The sequence below is a fragment of the Hemitrygon akajei genome, chromosome 15, assembly GCF_048418815.1.
Source record: "Hemitrygon akajei chromosome 15, sHemAka1.3, whole genome shotgun sequence".
In the NCBI taxonomy this organism is placed as follows: domain Eukaryota; kingdom Metazoa; phylum Chordata; class Chondrichthyes; order Myliobatiformes; family Dasyatidae; genus Hemitrygon; species Hemitrygon akajei.
The window spans coordinates 4776424-4797403 of record NC_133138.1 but is presented as its reverse complement, the minus strand read 5'-3'; the positions used below and the strand labels follow the sequence as shown (position 1 = coordinate 4797403).

General features: G+C 47.3%; 1 protein-coding gene across 1 annotated transcript in view; it reads right to left on the bottom strand.

Annotated features, from left to right (window-relative positions):
* The window catches only part of pcdh12 (protocadherin 12), a 37394-nt gene extending 18832 nt beyond the window's left edge, over positions 1-18562 (bottom strand). The window contains exons 1-2 of the mRNA XM_073067088.1: positions 18334-18562; positions 6939-8329 (exon numbers count right to left, since the gene is read on the bottom strand). Of these exons, the coding sequence (XP_072923189.1) occupies positions 6939-8329; positions 18334-18511 (1569 nt within the window). The 5' untranslated portion in view covers positions 18512-18562. The remainder of the gene's footprint in view (positions 1-6938; positions 8330-18333) is intronic.
* Between the last annotated feature and the right edge of the window lie 2418 nt (positions 18563-20980).

Below are 20980 nucleotides of genomic sequence, written 5' to 3'. Positions count from 1 at the left end.
CAAAAGCTTTCTTTATGACCCCATCTACCTGTGGCGCCACTTTCAACGAATTATGTACCTGTATTCCCAGATCCCTTTGTTCTACCAACTCCTCAGTGCCCTATCGTTCACTGCGCAAGACCTCAAAACCTCACACTTGTCTGCATTAAACTGCATCTGCCATTTTTCGGCCCATTTTTCCAGTTGATGCACATCCCTCTGCAAGCCATGATAGCCTTCCTCACTGTCCACCACACCCCCAATCTTGGTGTTGTCCGCAAATTTGCTGCTCCAATTAACCACATTTTCTTATCATCCAGATCATTGATATAGATGACAAACAACAAAGCACACAGCATCAATCCCTGCAGCACATCATTTGTCACAGGCCTCCAGTCAGAGAGGCAACCCTTTACAACCACTGTCTGGCTTCTCCCACAAAGCCAATGTCTAATCCAATTTACTACATCATCCTGAATGCTGAGCAACTGAACCTTCTTGACCAGCCTTCCACTGAGGACCTTACCAAATGTCTGACTGAAATCCATGTCGACAACATCCACTGCCTTGCCTTCATCCACTTTCCTGGTAACTTCCCCAAAAAGCTCTACAAAATTGGTTAGACATGACCCACCATTTCATATTGGCTGATCCAATTTTCCTCTCAGCCCCAATCTCCTGGGTTCTCCATGTATCTCACAACTGGGCTGTCACACACAGCTCCAATCTGCTGATCAAATTCGCAGATGACACGACTGATCAGCCCTATTTCTGGAAGTGATGAGACAGCCTACAGAATAGAGTTTGACACCTTAGCAGTGGTGCCAAGATAACAAGCTCTTCATCAATGTTCAAAGAGCTGATTGTAGACTACAGGAGGAACAGAGACAGGCTTTCCCCGATCATCATCCATGGGTCTGCAGCTGAGGGGGGGTGAGTAGTTTCAAGTTCCTCAGTATACACATCACTGAAGATCTCACCTGGACTGTACACACAGGCTTTGTGGCAAAAAAGCACAACAGCATCTCTTACACCTCAGGTGAGTGAAGAAGTTAGGCATGAGCCCCCAAATCCTCAAGACCTTGCACCATTGAGAGCATCCTGACTGGCTGTATCACCGCGTGATACAGGAACTGTACCAACCTTGATCACTGGGCAATGCAGAGAGTGATACGAACAGCCCATCACATCTGTGGATGCCAACTTCCCTCCACTGAGGACATTGATAGCAGCAGGTGCAGAAAGGCGGCCAGGAAGATTATCAGGGACACCAGTCACCCAACCATAAACTGTTGCAGCTGCTTGTCTGGCAAACAGTGCCACAGCTTTAAAGCCAGGACCAACAGGCTACAGGACAGTTTCTTTCTACAAGCAATTAGACTTCTAAACTCATATGTCTGTACATTGCAATGGAGTCATAACGCAAAGATTCTTACTCCCTACGCTCTGTCCGCCAGAGAAAGCAGGATCTCCCAGTGGCCACATATTTTAATTCCACGTCCCATTACCATTCTGATATGTCTAACCATGGCCTCCTCTACTGTCAAGATGAAGCCACACTCAGGTTGGAAGAACAACACCTTGTATACCAGCTGGGTAGCCTCCAACCTGATGGCATGAACATTGACTTCTCTAACTTTCGTTAATGCCCCTCCTCCCCTTCTTACCCCATCCCTGACATATTTAGTTGTTTGTTTTTTTCTCTCTCTCTGCCCACCACCCTGCCTGTTCTCCATCTCCCTCTGGTGCTCCCCTCCCCCTTTCTTTCTCCCTAGGCCTCCCGTCCCATGATCCTTTCCCTTCTCCAGCTCTGTATCCCTTTTGCCAATCACCTTTCCAGCTCTTAGCTTCATCCCACCCCCTCTGGTCTTCTCCTATCATTTCACAATTCCCCCTCCTACTTTCAAATCACTTAGTATCTTTCCTTTCAGTTACTCCTGACAAAGGGTCTCAACCCAAAACGTCGACAGTGCTTCTCCTATAGATGCTGCCTGACCTGCTGTGTTCCACCAGCATTTTGTGTGTGTTAGTCCCTTATGGTGTGGGATGGATGCGAGAATTAAATAAATTCAATTCAAATATCCCTTCATGCCCTGACTAATCAAAACTCTATCAACCTCTGCCTTAAATATACATAACGACTTAGCATCCAAAGCTGCCTGTGGCAACAAATTCCACAGATTCACCACTCCACTCTCTACAAAAGAAATTCCTCATCTCCATTCTAAAACTTGTAATCTCCTCAAACAATTCCAACAAGTTCGTCAGGCAACATTTTCCCTCAAGGAAACTATGCTGACTTTGTCCTATCTTGTCCTGTGTCACAAAGTACTCCATAACCTCATCCTTAACAATTGACTAAAACATCTCACACCACTAACGTCAGGCTAAGTAGTCCATAGCCTTTCTGCTGCCTTTCTCCTTTCTTAAAGAGTGGAGTGACATTTGCAACTTTCCAGTCCTCTGGCACCATGCCAGAGTCCAATGATGCTTGAAAGATCATTTCTAATGCCTCCACAATCTCTACTGCTACCTCTTTCAGAACCCTAGGGTGCAGTTCATCTGGTCTGGGAGATTTCCATACATTCAAGTCGTTCAACTTTTTGAGCACCTTCTCCATTGTAATAGTAACTGCACTCATTTCTCTTCCCTCACACCGTCCAACATCTGGCACACTGCTAGTATGTTCCACAGTGAAGACTGATGCAAAATACTCACTTAGTTCATCTGCCATCTCCTTGTCCCCCATTATTATTTCTCTAGTCTCATTTTCAAACAGTGCTATATTCACTCTCATCTCTCTTTTATTTTTATATATTTTTTACTATCCACTTTGATACTGTTTGCTAGCTTGCTTTCATATTTCACCTTTTCCCTCATAATGGTTCTTTTGGTTGCTTTCTGTCGGTTTTTAAAAGCTTCCCAATCCTCCATCTTCCCACAAATTTTTGCTTTGTTGTACGCCCTCTCTTTTGCTTTTACATTAGTTTTGACTTCCTTTGTCAGTCTTGGTTGTAGTATTTTCCCATTTGAGGATTTCTTTGCTTTTGGGATACATCGATCCTACATCTTCCTCATTTTTCCCAGAAAATCATCTATTGCTGCTCATCCCTGCCAGCATCTCCTTCCAATTTACTTTGGCAACTCCTCTCTCATACCACAATAATTCCCTTTACTCCACTGAAATACCGCCTTGCCCAACTTTACTATCTACCTCTCAAATTTCAAGTTGAACTCAATCACATTGTGATCACTGTCATCTAAGAGTTCCTTTACCTTAAGCTCCCTAATCACTTCCAGTTCATTACATAACACCCAATCCAGTATAGCTGATCTCCTAGTAGGCTCAATGATAAACTGTTCTAAAAAGCCAACACAAAGGCATTCAACAAATTAATTCTCTTGAGATCCATTACCAACCTGATTTTCCTAATCTACCTGCACATTAAAATCTCCCATGACTACCATAACATTCCCCTTTTACACACCTTTTCTATTTCCCATTGTAATCCACAGCACACATCCCGGCTACTGCTTGGAGGCCTGTATATAACTGCAGTCAGGGTCCTTTTACCCTTGCAGTTTCTTAATTCAACCCACAAGGATTCAACAATTTGATTTCATTCTTTACCAGCAGAGCCACACCACCCCCTCTGCCTACTTTCCTATTCCTCTGTTACAATGTGTAACCTTGGACATTCAGCTCCCAACTACAACCATCCTTCAGCCACGATTGATGGCCACAACATCATACCTGACAATCTGTAAAAGTGCAACAAGATCATCCACCTTATTTTGTATACTCCATGCATTGAAATATAACACTTTGCTACCCTTTTTGATTCTGCATCCCTAATGCACTGATACTCACCCTGCTGGCTGCAATTTTGTCCTATCGTCTGCCTGCCCTTCCTGACAGTCCGACTGCATGCTATCTTTGCCTTTTTACCATCTGTCTTACCCCGAGTCCCTTCACCCCGGCTCCCATCCACCTGCCACATTAGTTTAACACCCACCCCCCAACAGCTCCAAAAAACCTCCCCACAAGAATATTGGTCCCTCTCAGGCTCAGGTGCAACCTGCCATTTTTGTACAGGCCAGGCCCCCCTCAGAAGAGATCCCAATGATTCAAGAACCTGAAGTCCTGCCCCCTGCAACAGCTTCTCAGCCATGCATTTATCTGCCAAATCATTCTGTTCCTACCCTCACTGGCTCATGGCACAGGAAACAATCCAGAAATTACTGCCCTGGAAGTCCTGCTTCTCAGCTTTCTGCCTAGCTCTCTAAATTCACTCTTCAGGGCCTCATTGCTTTTCCTTCCTATGTCATTAGTATCGATGTCTACCAAGACATCTGGCTGCTCTCCCTCCCTCTCCAAAATGCTGTGGACGTGATCTGAGATGTCCCTGTCCCTGGCACCTGGGAGGCAACATACCATCCAGGTGTTCCATTCACGTCCACAGAATCTCCTGTCTGTTCCCCTCACTATTGAGCCCCCTATCACTACTGCTCCCCTCTTCTCCCTCTTTCCCTTCTGCACCACAGACCCATACTCGGTGCCAGTAACCTGGTCTCTGTGGCATTCTCCTGAGAGGCCATCACCACAATAGTATCCCAAAAGGTATTGTTGAGGGGAACAGCTCTAGTCACCTCTCTAGACAGTCATCCAGCTACCCCAGTGACAACTTCCCTGTAACTCTGATCGATGATCTCCTCACTCTCCCTTTATTCCCACTCTTTGCCTCCTGCCATTCAGCCACTGCTTTATCCATGCTAGAATCTTTCCTGTAATACCATGGGCTCGTAGCTTGTTAAACAGCCTCATGTCTGACATCTTGTCAGAGGCCTTCTGAAAATCCAAGTACACAACACCCTGATTTGCCTCAGGGTAGCAAACATCTCCTCCTCTGTAATCTGTACAGGGTCCATGGAGTTGATGCCACTTCTATAGACTCAGCATCCATCTTCTGCGATGCATTTAAGAACTCCCTCATCTGGCTTCTGAACATCGGTAGAGATCGTAAACAGCACCAAACTTCTTGGTGTTTACCTGGCGGAGAATCTCACCTGGTCCCTCAACACCAGCTCCAGCAAAGAAAGCCCAGCAGCGTCTCTACTTTCTGCGAAGGCTGAGGAAAGTCCATCTCCCACCCCCCCATCCTCATCACATTCTACAGGGGTTGTATTGAGAGCATCCTGAGCAAGTGCACCACTGCCTGGTTCGGAAATTGCACCATCTCGGATCGCAAGACCCTGCAGCAAATAGTGAGGTCAGCTGAGAAGATCATCGGGGTCTCTCTTCCCGCCATCACGGGCATTTACACTACACGCTGCATCCCCAAAGGAAACAGCATTATGAAGGACCCCACACACTCCTCATACAATCTCTTCTCCCTCCTGCCGTCTGGGAAAAGGCTCCGAAGCATTCGGGCTCTCACGACCAGACTATGTAACAGTTTCTTCCCCCAAGCTATCAGACTCCTCAATACCCAAAGCCTGGACTGACTCCTTACTGCCCTATTGTCCTGTTTATTATTTATTGTAATGCTTGCACTGTTTTTGTGCACTTTATGCAGTCCTGTGTAGGTCTGTAGTCTAGTGTAGCTTTCTCTGTGTTGTTTTTCTGTTTTACATAGTTCAGTCTAGTTTTTGTACTGTGTCATGTAAACCATGGTCCTGAAAAACATTGTCTCATTTTTACTATGTACTGTACCAGCAGTTACGATCGAAATGACAATAAAAGTGACTTGACTTGACTAGATAATCTTCCAGAGGACCAATTTTGTCCCTTGCAATCCTTTTGCTCTTAACACATCCACAGAATCCCTTAGGATTGCTAGAGCAACCTCATGCCTTCTTTTAGCCTCCCTGATTTCTTCCTCAAGCATTCTCTTGCATTTCTTATACCCCATAAGTACCTGCCTACACCTTTTTTCTCTCTCTTGAAAGCCAAGGTTCCCTACCCTTGTTAACTTTACCTTTTATTCTGACAGGCACATACAAGCTTTTTACTCTCAAAATTTCATTTTTGAAGGCCTCCCACTTCCCAAGTACACTTTGCCAGAAAACAGCCTGTCCATACTTGGCAGATTATTTCTGATACCATCAAAATTGCCTTTTCTCAAATTTAGAGTTTCTGCCTGGGACCAGAGCTATCTTTTTCCATATTAGTTTGAAACTACTGACATTGGGGTCACTGGGTGCAGAGTGTTCCCCTGCACAAACTTCTGTCGCCTGCTCTGTCTCATTCCCCAGCAGCAGATCCACTGTCACACTCTCTCATTGGGACTACGTATGAAACTTTCCTGAACACATCTGACAAACTCTATCCCATCTAGTCCTTTTACAGTATGGGATTCCCAGTCAATATGTGAAAAGTTAAAATCACACCCCCCCCCCCATTTAACCCTTCCCGTTCCGTCAAGTCTGAAGTTTGAGTGAGCTCTTTCTGGAGTGATGGTGAAGAAGAGGGGGCTTAATAGACGTGTAGAGATGTTAAGAGGCACAGATCGAGCGGCTAGCCAGAGACTCCCCCACCCCCCAGACAATAGGCTAATACCGGGTGAATAATTTTAAGGTGATTAGAGGAAAGGGGTGTCAGAGGTAATTATTTTTACGGGTTTGTGGAACGCGCTGCCAGTGCTGGTGGTAGAGGCAGATACATTAGAGACTCTTCATAGACACATGGATGATAGAAATTGGAGGGATGTGTAGGAGGGAAGGGTTAGTTTGATCTTAGAGTGGGTTAAAACGTCGGCACAACATTGTGGGCCGAAGACCCGGCAAATGGGACGCGTTTATCAGAGAATCGTGGTGGTACAGACCGATTGAACCAAGGGGCCTATTTCCGTACTGCCCTGACCCATACCGGGAAGTGCCCAACAGTTTAAACCTCCCTCCTCACTCCCGTCCATGGAGACGATACCGGCGGCGGATGGAGCGTCCAGTAACCCGCTCACCTGAACGTGCGGAGAGCCGGCGGCCAGGTCCAGGTAGCCATCGGGACAACTGACCCGGGACAATCGGACGAGCTCCCGTAGCAGCTGCCGGTGCCGGGAATCCGGTTCCCCGCGGGGGACGGGACACGGGACGTCCGGCTGGCTCTCTGTCGGCTCGGTGCGGGAACGCTGAAGCAGAGTGATGTCGGTCTTCTGTATCCGCCGCTCGGGGCGGCGGGGCTGCTGCCGATAGTCGGTCTCCGCCCTCCGGCAATTGTAGGCGCCGCCGTCCCTCCGCCGCCGCCGCCTACCGCAAACCGCCCACCACACCAGCAGCACCGGCAGTATTGTCCCGCAAACGGCGCCCAGGGCGATGCCGGTCAACACCGGCCGGCCAAGACTCGCGCTGGTCGCCGCCGCCACGAACGAGATAGTCAGGACAGTGCTGGCCGAACGACTGGGGGTGCCCCGGTCACGGACCCGCACGGTCGCCCGCCACTCCCGTTCCAGCAGGTGGCTGACACCGCACACGTTGGCTCGCAGCTCCCCGCCGCTGTTCAACTGGAAGACGCCGCTCCCGTCGCCTTCTTCCGCCGCCAACTCGTACACCAGCTCCCCGTTGCGACCGGAATCGGCGTCCTCCGCTTTCAGCACCGTGACCGGCAGCAGCAGTCCCCGTCCTCCCGGCGGCGCCCCGTCAGCGCACCCGCCGCCTACTCCCGCCACCGTCAGCCGACGCTCCACCGGCGCCGTGAACATCGGGCTGTTGTCGTTAAGGTCGCCCACATCCAGGCGCACGGGCACGGTGGCGCGCGCGGGCGGGTGGCCGCCGTCGCGCGCCTCCACCACCAGGTCCAGGCGCTGCGCGCGCTCGTGGTCGAGCGGCGCCACCGAGTAGACGGCGCCGGTGGTCGGGTGCACGGCGAGCGGCCACGGCACCGCCGGGCTCACGATGGAGTAAGTGACTCGCCCGTTGGCGCCCGAGTCCCGGTCCGACGCCGCCACCGTCAGGATGGTGCGGTTGGAGGGATCGTTCTCTATCACCAGCGCCCGGTAAGCGCTCTGGTCGAAAACCGGCGGGTTGTCGTTCTTGTCCGTCAGCCGAATGGTGAGGCTGGCGGGGCGCCCGCTCCAGGGGCCGCTCTCGGTAATCAGCGTCAGGTTGTACTCGGCCTGCTGTTCCCGGTCCAGAGCGGTACGGGTCACCAAAGTGAATCTGCCTCCCGATACCCACTGCAGCCCGAAGCTGCCGCCGTCCGGTCCTGCCTCCAGCCGGCACTCCACGCCCATCCCCGGTGCTTCCACCACGGCCACGGTCGCTCCCTCAGGCAGCCCCTCCGGTATGTGTAGCAGCAGTTCCCGAGTGGTCGATGGCGACGGAGAGGTCTCCGCATCGTCCGGGAGCTCCGGTGCTGGAAGGGAAAAGAAACGTGTTGGTCTTAACGCCTGCATTTGTATAGCGCTTATAACATAGGAAATGTCCAAGGGAGATGTTGTCCACATGCATTTTAGGACAGCGTCTCCCAAGAAACATACACCAAGAACAGTATAGCACCCACAATGTTATGTCAACCCATATGAATCTCCTCTGTGCCCTCTCTATTCCATAGCCTTCCTATAAGGAAGAGAACAACCGAAAACAATACTCCAACCAGGGTTTTATAGAGCTGGCAGAGGGTGGTCAGTCTGTGGAAGTTATGTAGGCCATGTCATTGGGTTTTTTTAAAAGCCAAAGTTGATAGGTTCATAATTGGGGCGCCAAAGGTTACTGGGAGAAGGCAGGAGAATGGGGTTGAGATAATGAATCAGCCATGATGGAATGGTGGAGCAGACTTGATGGGTCAAATGGCCTAATTCTGCAATGTCTTATGGTCTTATATCAAACTACTCCATCATCGATCTAACCCTTCACTACAGGGATAGTCAACATGATTTTGAGGGGCAGGTCATGACTCGCGAGCTTGATTGATGAAGGTAGAGCTATGGATGTGGTGTATATGGATTTTAGTCAGGAATTTGATGAGGTCCCCCATAATAGGCTCATTCAGAAAGACAGGACCCTGGGAAACTTGGCTGTGTGGATTCAGAATCAGCTCGCCCATAGGGTGGTTGTAAATGCAGTATATCCTGCTGCCTGGAAATCAGTGACCAGTCATTTTCCACAGGGATTTGTTCAGGGATCTCTGCTGTTTATCTTTATAAATAGCTAGGATGAGGAAGTGGAAGGGTGGATTAGTAAATTAGCAGGTGACATGAAAGTTGGTGGGGTTGTGGTTCGTGTAGAAGATTGTTGTAGTTTACAACAGAACATTGATAGGATGCAGAGTTGTGTTGAGGTGTGGCAGATGGAGTTCAGTCTGGAAGAGTGTGAAGTGATTCACTTTGGAAGGTCAATTTTGAAGGCAGAATACAGGGGTTAGTGGCAGGATTAATTGCACTGTGGAGAAATAGGCGTCTTGGGGTCCACATCCATATATCCCTCAAAGTTGCTGTACAAGTTGACAGGGTGGTTAAGAAGGTGTACGGTGTGTTGGCCTTCGTTAATCAAGGGATTGAGTTCAAGAGCCATGAGGTAATGTTGCAGCTCTATAAAACCCTGGTTAGACCACACTGGAATATTCAAGTTGTCTCATTACAGGAAGGATGTGGAAACTTTAGAGAGGGTGCAGAGGAGATTTACCAGGATGCTGCCTGGGTTAGAGAGGGTGCAGAGGAGATTCACCAGGATGCTGCCTGGATTAGAGAGGGTGCAGAGGAGATTTACCAGGATGCTGCCTGGATTAGAGAGGGTGCAGAGGAGATTCACCAGGATGCTGCCTGGATTAGAGAGGGTGCAGAGGAGATTTACGAGGATGCTGCCTGGATTAGAGCATGTCTTCTGAGGATAGGTTAAATGAGCTGGGGCTTTTCTCTTTGGAGAAAAGGGGAATGAGAGGTGACTTGATAGAGGTGGACAAGATGATAAAAGGCGTGGATGGCCAGATTCTTTTAACCAGGGTGGAAATTGTTAATATGAGGGGGCATAACTTTCAGGTGATTAGAGGAAAGTATAGGGGTGATGTCAGAGGTAGGTTTTTGTTTACACAGAGAGAGATAGGTGCGAGTAATCCGTTGCCAGGTTTGGTGGCAGAACACATATTAAGGACATTTAACAGCCTCTTAGATAAGCACATGGATGATTTTTTAATAAGTTAAGGACTTCATGGGAGGAAAAGGTTAGATTGATCTTGGGCTGAAGGGCCTGTACTGTGCTATGTTCTATATTCTACGTCTCTCAGCTCCAAAGACCCGGGCTCAATCCTGTCTGTGTGGAGTTTTCAATTCCACTTCTGACATGATGTGTTCCCTCTGGGTGCTCTGGTTCCAAGGACATATGGGTTAAGGTTAGTTAGTTGTGAGCATGCTACATTGGCACCAGAAATACAGCAACACCTGGGCACACCCTCAGACTGTGTTGGTTGTTGACACAAATTACACATTTGTAATGTATGTTTCAATGTACATGTGACAATTAAAGCTAATCTCTAGTTTTGCATTCAGTTTACCAACATCCTTGTGCCTTAAACACCTGGTCTAATACTCTCTATTCCTTGTGAAGAACCCCTACCACCAACCCACAATCTCTCTGAACAACTACCATCAGGAAGGAGGTACAGGAGCACCAGGACTAGGGCTGCCAGACTGGGTAACAGCTCCTTCCCCCAGGCTGTGAGACTAATGAATACCCTGACACCACTGAGGTCTCGTCACTAGGACGGCGAGCTGTTTACCGTTTACCTGGGCTGCGCACTTCACATGCATTTTGGATTATATTTAATTGACTTATTTGTGGTAACACTGTTTGTGTCCCATGTGTGGGTACACCGTGGTGACGTTGTTTCATTTGGCTGTATAAATGAACAATCAGATGAAACTAAACTTGAACTTGAAATTGAATTTAAGTGCACTCCAAAGTGTTTCTTAAATGTTCTCTGGTTCCACCACCCCCTCAGTAAGTGCAGTCTAAGAATAAAACACAGAACATTACAGCACAGTACAGGCCCTTCGGCCCACAATGTTGTGCCAACCTTTTAACCTACTCTAAGATCAATCTAACCCTTCCTTCCCACAGAACCCTCCATTTTTCTATCATCCATGTGCCTGTCTGAGAGCCTCTTAAATGTCCCTAATGTATCTGCCTCGACCATTATCTATGGCAGTACGTTCCACACACCAATCGCTCACTCAACCTATTCTTATAAGACATGCTCTCTAAACTAGACAATAGCCAGGTAAATCTCCTCTGCACCCTCTCTAAACCTTCCACATCCTTCCTATAATAAGACCATAAGATATAGGAGCAGAATTAGGTAGGCCAATGAATCTGCTCCACCATTTTTCCTCTCAGCCCCAATCTCCTCCCTCCTCCTCTCATCTCTTATGCCCTGACTAATCAAGAATCTATCACCCTCTGCCTTAAATAGACATAAAGACTTGACCTTCGCAGCTGCCTGTGCAAAGAATTCCATAGATTCACCACTCTCTGGCTAAAGAAATTCCTCTTCATCTCTGTTCTAAAAGGACATACCTTTATTCTGAGTTCTCTGATCTTTGACACTCCCACCATGGGATCCATCCTTCACATCCACTATCAAATGCTCTTCATAATGCAAGCTATTAACCCTGGAATCACCTTTGTGAGCCTACTTTGAATCATCTCCAGTTTCAGCACATTCTTTCTCAAATAAGGGTCCAAAACCTGCAAATTAACCTTTAAAGAATCATGTGCAAGGACTCCCAAGAAAATAGTCAACCTTTCTTCTACCAAAGTACATGACCATACACTTCCCGACACTGTATTCCATCTGCCACTTCATTGCCTATTCTCCTCATCTAAGTCCTTCTGTAGACTCTACTTCCTCTAAACTACCTGCCCCTCCACCTATCTTCATATCATCTGCAAACTTTGCAACAAAACCATCAACTCCATCATCCAAATCATTGACATGTAACATAAAAAGAATGAGTGACTAGAGCTGAACACAATATTCCAAGTGTGGTCTAACCAGAGTTTTATAGAGCTGCAACGTTACCTCGTGGCTTTTGAACTGACTAATAAAGGCAACATACTATATGCCTTCTTTGTCACCCTATCAACACATCAGACAGGTGCTTAAAAATCAAGTGTAAGATGGGCTGGAGAGCCTGTCACTACCTAATCCTCATCAAAGATAGGTTGATCTGAGAGAAGACTGAGAGAATTAAGGACAGAATTCTGGAAGTCAGCGCCCTGCCAACTGATTCCATTCAGGGATGTGCAGGAGGCCAGGAACGTGATTAAAGTTTGCATTTTGGCAATCACAGTCTGCAATAAAAGGCAGGAAATGATGGAGAAGGTTAAGATCAGAAATGTCACCAAGCTACAGGATATGAAGTGAAGGAGCTAAATATAGAGGCTAGCTGGCTTACGGAGTCTCCTTCAGCTCCCAGATAAGGAACAGCATAGTGCAAATAGCCCGAATAGATTGTGAATCCTAACAGGAGTTGAATCCATTCAAGATTGTTCAATGTCATTTCCAGAACACAAGTGTACAGGAAAACAAAATAATTGTTACACTGGATCCAATGTAGCACAAGAAAAATACAGTAAGATAAAGAACACAATAATAAAAACACAATAAATATAAGTACACAAGATAGCTTCTATACATTCTCCATAAAGTGACGCTAGGCACAGGGGTGTCTGTACATAAGGTGACTCTGACAGGAAATGATAAAGGAGTGGTGGTGGGGGGTGTGGAGGGGATGGGTTAGTGGATGAACAGCCTTACTGATTGGGGAAAGTAACTCTTTTTGAGTCTGGTGGTCCTGGCGTGGATGGTATGTAGCCTCCCCCCTGATGGGAGTGGGACAAACGGTCTATGAGCAGGGTGGGAGGGATCTTTCATGATATTACTGGGCCTTTTCTGGCATCTTTCTGTATATATGTCCTTGATGGTGGGTTGGCTGGTGCCAGTGATGCGTTGGGCAGTTTTGACTACCCATTGAAGAGCCTTGTCTACTACTGTGTAGTTTCACACAAGGGGTTCTGCAGATGCTGGAAATCTTGAGCAACACACACAAAATGCTGGAGTAACTCAGTAGGGAAGGTAGTATCTGTGGAGGGAATTAATCAGCTGAGTTGCATACCAAGACCTTCCTTCAGGATTGGAAAGGAAAAGGGCAACACAGCAGTTAGCATAACGCCATCAGAGCACAGCTATAAGATCACAGTTTCATTCCTGACACGTTCTGTAGGGGGATATGTGATGTGCTGCATTCCTGTGGGCAGGTTTGTCGATAGAAAGTCAGGCCAGGCGAGGGGAAATGACAGAGGGCAAAGTGACAGAAAGGCAACTGCAATGGGCTCCTGATGTACTACCCCTCCCCCTGCACTGAAAACACAAAGCTGTCACTTTCCACAAATATCAGATATGTTGGTGGACTCCATCAGAATCAGGTTTAATATCACTGGCATATGTCATGAAGTATGTTTTCAATGAGGGCTGCTGTTTTGGGTCGTCCATGAATGGCGCCCCAGAAGTGAGAATAAAACAACGAGCTTATTGTGGACTAAAGAAAGGGTAAGACAAGGGAACACAAACAAAACCTCACAGACGGGTCAGAAGTGGAGAGGGTGAGCAATTTCAAGTTTTTGGGTGTCAATATCTCTGAGGACCTAACCTGGACATAACATATTGATGCAGCCATAAAGAAGACAAGACAGCAGCTATATTTCAGTAGGAGTTTGAGGAGATTTGGTTTGTCAACACTTGAAAACTTCTAAAAATGTACTGTGGAGAGCATTCTGACTGGCTGCATCACTGTCTGGAATGGGGGGGGGGGGGGTGGGACTACTGCACAAGACCAAAGTAAGCTGCATAAAGTTGTAAAATTAGTTAGCTCCATCATGGGTATTCACCTCCGTAGTATCCAAGACAGCTTCAAGGAGTAGTGTCTTAGGAAGGAAGCATCCATTATTACGAACCACCATCACCCAAGTCATGCCTAGTTCTCATTGCTACCATCAGGAAGGGGGTACAGAAGCCTGAAAGCACACCCTCAATGATTCAGGAAAAGCCTCTTCCCCTCTGCCACCCAATTTCTGACTGGATATTGAGCCTGTGAACACTACCTCACTACTTTTTATTTGTTTTGTTTTTGCACTATTTATGTTAACTAATAGACAAATGTTTGTAATTCAGTTTTTCTGTTTATTTATCATGTCTGCTGATACTGCTGTCATAAAATTTACAAATTTCACAGCATATGTCAGTAATATTAAACTCAATTCTGATTCTGAAATATGTTGTTTGCAGCAGCAGCACTTTTCAATACATAATAAAAAACTATAAGTTACAATAAAAAAGTTACACCCTGTGACCGTGTGGGTTTTCTCCGGGTACTCCAGTTCACACCCACAGTCCAAAGACGTATGGGTGAGGGTTAGTGTGTTATAGACGTGCTAGTTGGCACCGGAAACACTGCAACATTGATGGCTGTCCCACCACATCCTCAGATCATGTTGGTCATTTCACTATGTTTCAATGTACAGTGACAAATAAAGCTAATCTTAGTATCTGCCGTCATTGATATGCTGGTGATCAGATTAATATGGAGGATGTCCAATAACCAGCACGGATGAGTTGGGCTGAATGGCCTGGTTTAATGCAGTACGCTTCTATCGTTTATGACTCGGAAAGCAACACACTGTGGGAAAGAAATCCCTCACCAACAGCAAATGGTTTAAATCTCCAACCGATTTACTTTGAACTGTCACGGATGTGATGCCTGCCCACTGATTGTCAATCACTCTCCCTAATTCTTGAGGACTTCAACTTTGTTGTCATCTGACTGTACAACCAAATGAAAAACATTCACAGTGCACCCACAAAACATATACCACACACAGCACATAAAACAAAATATTAACATCAATGAGTTAATAAAATATAATTCAAAATGCATCTAGTACAGTGCAGCCCAGGTAAACAGCTCGCTGCCCTAGTGATGAGACCTCAGTGGTGACAGGGTATTCATTAGTCTCACAGCCTGGGGGAAGAAGCTGTTACCCAGTCTGGCAGTCCTAGTCCTGTTGCTCCTGTACCTCCCTCCTGACCATCAAAGAGATTGTGGGATGGGTGCTAGGGATCCTCAAGAATTTCTTCCCTGTTACCCTCCGTTAGCATGGCCATTACTGACAAATCTAATTTTCTATGTAAATTGGACATTAGTTTATTATTTATCACATGTACCGAGGTTCAGTGAAAATTTGTCTTGCATACTGTTCATACAGATCAGATCATTACACAGTACATTGAGGTAGAGCAAGGTAAAACAATAACAGAATGCAGAATGAAGTGTCACAGTTACAGAGAAAGTGCAGTGCAGGCAGACAATAAGGTGCAAGGTCATAATGAGGTAGATTGTGAGGTCAAGAGTCCATCTTATGATATAAGGGAATAGTTTTGCCCCAATGGGGTGGAAGCTTTCCTCGAGCCTGCTGGTAGGTGCTTTCAGGTTTGTGTATTTCCTGCCCGATGGGAGGGGGGAGAAGGGAGAATGTCCAGGTAGATGTGGCTGACTACATAACAGGGCGGAAATGGCTAATATGATGGGGCATAATTTTAAGGTGATTGGAGGAAAGTATAAGGGGGATGTCAGAGGTAACTTCTTTGCACTGTGAGTGGTGGGTGTGTGGAACACGCCGACGGGGATGTAGGTAGAGACAGATACATTAGGGATATTTAAGAAGTTCTTAGATAGGCACATGGATAATAGAAAAATGGAGGCCTATGTGTGAGGGAAGGATTGGATTGATCTTAGAGTAGGTTAAAAGGTCAGCACAACATTGAGGGCTGAAGGATTAATATCGTGCTGTAAGGTTCTACATTCATTCATTCCTGTGGGCAAGTTTGCCAATGGAAAGTTGGGAGGGGAGGAGACATGACAGACGGCAAAGTGACAGGATTGGCAACTACAATGGGGGACAATTCAGTTCTTGCTGTGTTACCCCCTCTCCCTGCACTGAAAACACAAAGCTGTCACGTTGCTTGGGCTCTCCACAAATATCAGGTGTATTGGTGGATTCCATCAGAAACAGATTTAATATCACCGGCATATGTCATGAAATATGCTGTTTCATGGCAGCAGTAAATTGCAGTACATAATAATTTGTAAGGAAACTGTAACTTACAATAAGAAATGTACAAATAAACAAAATTAAATAAGTGGTACAAAAAGACAAATCAGTGAGGTGGAGTTCATGGGTTCATTGTCCTTTCAGAAATCTGAAGGTGGGAGCTGTTCCTAAAACGTTGAGTGAGTGTCTTCAGGCTCCTGTATCTCCTTCTTGATGGTAGCAATGTGCAGAGGGCATGTCCTGGGTGATGGGGGTCCTTAATGATTGATGCCCCCTTTTGAGGCAACCATGAAACAATTATGACCGCTGTTGGCTCTAATACCTTCGTCAGAAAGACCTCAGTACTGGTACAACCCCTTTCAGGGCTCAATAAAGTGAGAGGGCAACAGGCAGAGGAGGGGGACTCGAAAGGCAGCAGCAGGGGTAGAGAAACCTGACAATAGGCCACAGGTTGCTCTCTGATATGCCCACCCCCAGCACATTAATGACATAAACATCGGCACATGAGTTTGAGAATTGGTTTGTTGCCAAAGTCACTCGCTAATTTCTACAGATAGATCATGAGTTGCATCACCATCAGCTGCTTCATGGGCACAGGCCTCCCAGCATTGAGGACACCTTAAAAAGGCGACTCCTCACAAAGTCGGCGTCGTCACTAAGGACACCCGTCACCTAGGACATGTCCTCTTCTCATTACCACCAAGGAGGAGCCCACAGTTCAAAGTAAATGTATTATCAAAGTACATATATGTCACCATATACAACCCTGAGATCCTTTTTCTTGCGAGCATTCACAGTAAATCCAAGACCACTGTGAACAGAGCGGATATCCAATATGCAAACGGCAAAATGTGCAAATACAAAAGAAAATAATAACAAATAAATAAAAACAAATATCGAGAACATGAGATGAAGAGATTGAAAGTGAGTCCACAGGTGTGAGAAAAGTTCTGTGATGGGGCAAGATAAGTTACCCCCTCAGGTTCAGAGGTAATAACGGTTCCTGAACCTGATGCTCCTGTGCCTTGCTTCTAATGGCAATAGCAAGAAGAGAGCAGGACTTGGGTGGGGAATCCCTGATGATGGATTCTGCTTTCCTGCCGCAGTAGATATGGTTAGTAGTGGGGAGGACTTTACCCGTGATGGACTGGGCTGTAGGATTTTCCATTCAAGGGCATCGGTGCTTCCATACTAGGCTGCGATGCAGACAGTCAATATAATTTCTACCAGACATTTGTCAAAGTTTTAGATATGCTGAAGCTTCATAAACTCCTGAGGAATTAGAAGTGTTGCTGTGCTTTCTTCATAATTGCACTTGCGTGCTGGGCGAGGACAGGTCCTCTGAAACATTAGCACCGTGGAATTTAAAGCTGCTGATCCTCTGGTAAGGACTGGCTCGCGGATCTCTGGTTTCCTCCTCCTGAAGTCAATAGTCAGCCCCGTGGTCTTGCTGACATTGAGTGCCACCACTCAGCCAGATTTTCAATCTCACTCCTATTTGCCGATTCGTCACCATCTTTGATTCGGCCAAAGACAGTAGTGTCGTCAGCAAACTTGAAAACGGCATTGAAGCTTTGCTTCGCCACGCAGTTAGAAGTGTAAAGAGGGTAGGGCAGGGCTAAGCACCTACACTGATGGAGATTGTGGAGATATTGTTGCCAATCCCAATTGACTGGGGCCTACATGTGAGGAAATCGAGGATCCAACTGCACAAGGAGGTATTTAAGCTTATTGAGGGGAGGATAATATTGATTGCAGAGATATATGCCCGAGATATTAAACCTGATTCCGAAGTCGCCACCTGTCGTGGCGGCCCCCAACGCGTTACTGACACGGCCAACCGCACAGCTCCCAGGTCCCACAACTTCACTCAGGGGTTAACAGGATCACGGGGAGAACGGATGGGAAGATTCCAGGAAATCGGCTCCTCCTAACAGATCGGTTAGGCGAGAGAGAGAGAGGCGCAAAGGTACAGAGAAAAGGGGAGATGAGAGAGAGAGAAGGTTCGGTCTTTGATCAAAGACAATTCCGTGCCTCAGTCACAGACCCCTTACACCACCACCCCCTCTGGTCCTCGGGGTCACTCCACTATTCGCACCAGCCACGACTAGCCCTCGGGACCCCTCCCCAACCCCTCTGGACCTCATGACCCCCTCCCCTATCAATTGCCCACCCCCTCAGGAAATCAGGACCCCCAACACCACTCTTGCACACTGGTACTTCCTTTCTCCTGCCCCCCCCCCCCGGCTTTCCCACCTGTAGGGTACAAGCGGCAGCGACCGGCTCCCTCCTCCTCCTCCCCGGGCTCTGGTTCCCACTGTCCGGACAGTGGGGCGAATTCTTCAGGGCGAGAAGCGACTCCCTCCGCCGGCACATCCTGAGGACGGGCAGTGGTTACAATACAGCACAGCAGAAGGAGAGCCGCCTGTCCCATAGCGGCGGAAAGCGCATCTGTTCCCGGATCCCAACGGCACTGGCCGGGACAGGACACTTGGAGAAGGGCGGGGCGAGCTGGAAACTCCGTTCCGCCCAAACCTCAGAGCCCCGCCTTCACACAGGATTAGTTCCAAAAACTTTTTGTTCTTTCTCTCAATTTCCCAAAGCGGAGATAAATTCACTGGGAACTTCTGTCAAATTGGCAGCACGATAGCATAACGCTTTACAGAGCCAGATGCTGCTGGGTTACACCAGCATTTGCTGTGACCCCACCCCCGGATTTCCAGCATCTACAGAATGTCGGGGTTCAATACCTGCGGTGTGGGTCGGTAAGGAGTTTGTACGTTCTCCCTGTGACGGCGTCGATTCCTCCGGGTGCTCTGGACCTGCTGATTTCCTCCAGCATTTTGTGTGTTACACAGGGAATGGTAGGGCCCTGGGCAGCTGCATGGTGCCCTGAAAGTGGCATCACAGGTAGAAGGGGGCAAAGAAGGTGCTTGACTTGAGTTGGGGCATCATGTTGCAAATTTACAAGAACGCAAGGGATTCTGCAGGATGCTGGAAATCCAGAGAAACACACAGCAGGTCAGGCAGCATCTATGGAGGGGAATAAAAAGCTGATGTTTCAGGCTGAGACCCTTCCTCAGGGCACTTAATGAGATTGAGTTCAATTTGACATTGTGTTGGGCACAGACAGTGTGGGCTGAAGGCTTGTTCCTGTGCTGGACTGTTCTATTTTCTATCTAAGCCTCGGGACATGATGAAACACTCACTTCTCTGATTTGACAGAAATGCCCAAGGCTGGTATTCACAATTCTAGACGGTTTATTGTAATTTCCAGTACACAAGTGTAAAGGAGAACTAAGTAATTGTTATTCTGGATCCAATGCAGAACAAAAACATCATAAGATTTTAAAAAAGGACACACACAATATGTTGGAGGAACTCAGCAAGTCAGACAACATCTATGGAGGGGAATTTGACATTTCGAGCTGAGACCCTTCAGCAGGACTGAAAAGGAAGGGGGAAGATGCCAGAATGAAAAGGTGGGGGAGGGGGAGGAGGCTAGCTCGGTGATAGGAAAGGGAAAGGGCTGGAGAGGAAGGAATCTGGTAGGACAGGAGAGTGGACCACAGGAGAAAGGGAAGGAGGAGGGAGGTGATAAGCACATGAGAACATAGAAAGAAACATAGAAAACCTACAGCACAATACAGGCCCTTCAGCCCACAAAGCTGTGCCGAACATGTACTTACCTTAGAACAACCTCGGCTTACCCATAGCCCTCTATTTTTCTGAGCTCCATGTTCCCATCTATCAGTCTCTTAAAAGACCCTATCGTATCCTCCTCCACCACCGCCGCCGGCAGCCCATTGCATGCAGTCACCACTCTCTGTGTAAAAACCCACCCCTGACATCTCCTCTGTACCTACTCCCCAGCACCTTAAAACTATGCTCTCTCATGCTAGCCATTTCAGCCCTGGGAAAAATCCTCTGACTATCCACACGATCAATACCTCTTAACCTCTTATACACCTCTATCAGGTCACCTCTCATCCTCCATCACTCCAAGGAGAAAAGGCCGAGTTCACTCAACCTACTCTCATAAGGCAGGTTCCCCAATTGAGGCAACATCCTTGTAAATCTCCTCTGCACCCTTTCTATGGCTTCCACGTCCTTCCTATAGTGAGATGACCAGAAATGAGCACAGTACTCCAAGTGGGGTCTGAGCAGGGTCCAGAGAAGAGGTAAGAGGCTAGAGTGGGGAATAGAAGAAGAGGGAGGGGGAGGGAATTTTTTTTAATTGGAAGGAGAAGTCAATGTTTGTGCCATCAGGTTGGAGGCTTCCCAGATGGAATACAAGGTGTTGCTCCTCCACCCTGAGGGTGGCCTCTTTGTGGCACAAGAGGAGGCCATGGGGCAACAATTCAGAATGGAAATTGGAATGAAATGGAAACTGAAGTGTTGTGCCACTGGGAAGTTTGATTGTTGGCAGACGGTGCCCCTCCTCCTTCCCATGGTCCACTCTCCTTTCCGATCTGATTCCTTCCTCTTTACCCGTGAGGGGGCTGGATAGGGTAAACGCAAGCAGGCTTTTTCCACTGACCAGAACTAGAGGTCATAGAAAAAGATGAAAGGTGAAATATTTAAGGGGGACATGAGGGGGAACTTCTTCACAGAGCAGGAGATGGATGTGGGATCGATTTCAAAATTTAAGAGTAACTTGGAATAGTATATGGATAGGAGGGGTACAAAGGGCTATGGTCCGGGTGCAGGTTGATAGGATCAGGCAGATTAATGTTTCCATACATAACAGATGGGCCAAAGAGCCTTTCACTGTGCTGTATGACTCTATGAGGGAGGTCAGTGGGGATGAGCGAATGGACAAGGGAATCACAAGGGAGCAATACCTGTGGGTGGGGTGGTGGGGGATGTAAAGGTGTGTCTGGTGGAAGGATCCCATTGAAGA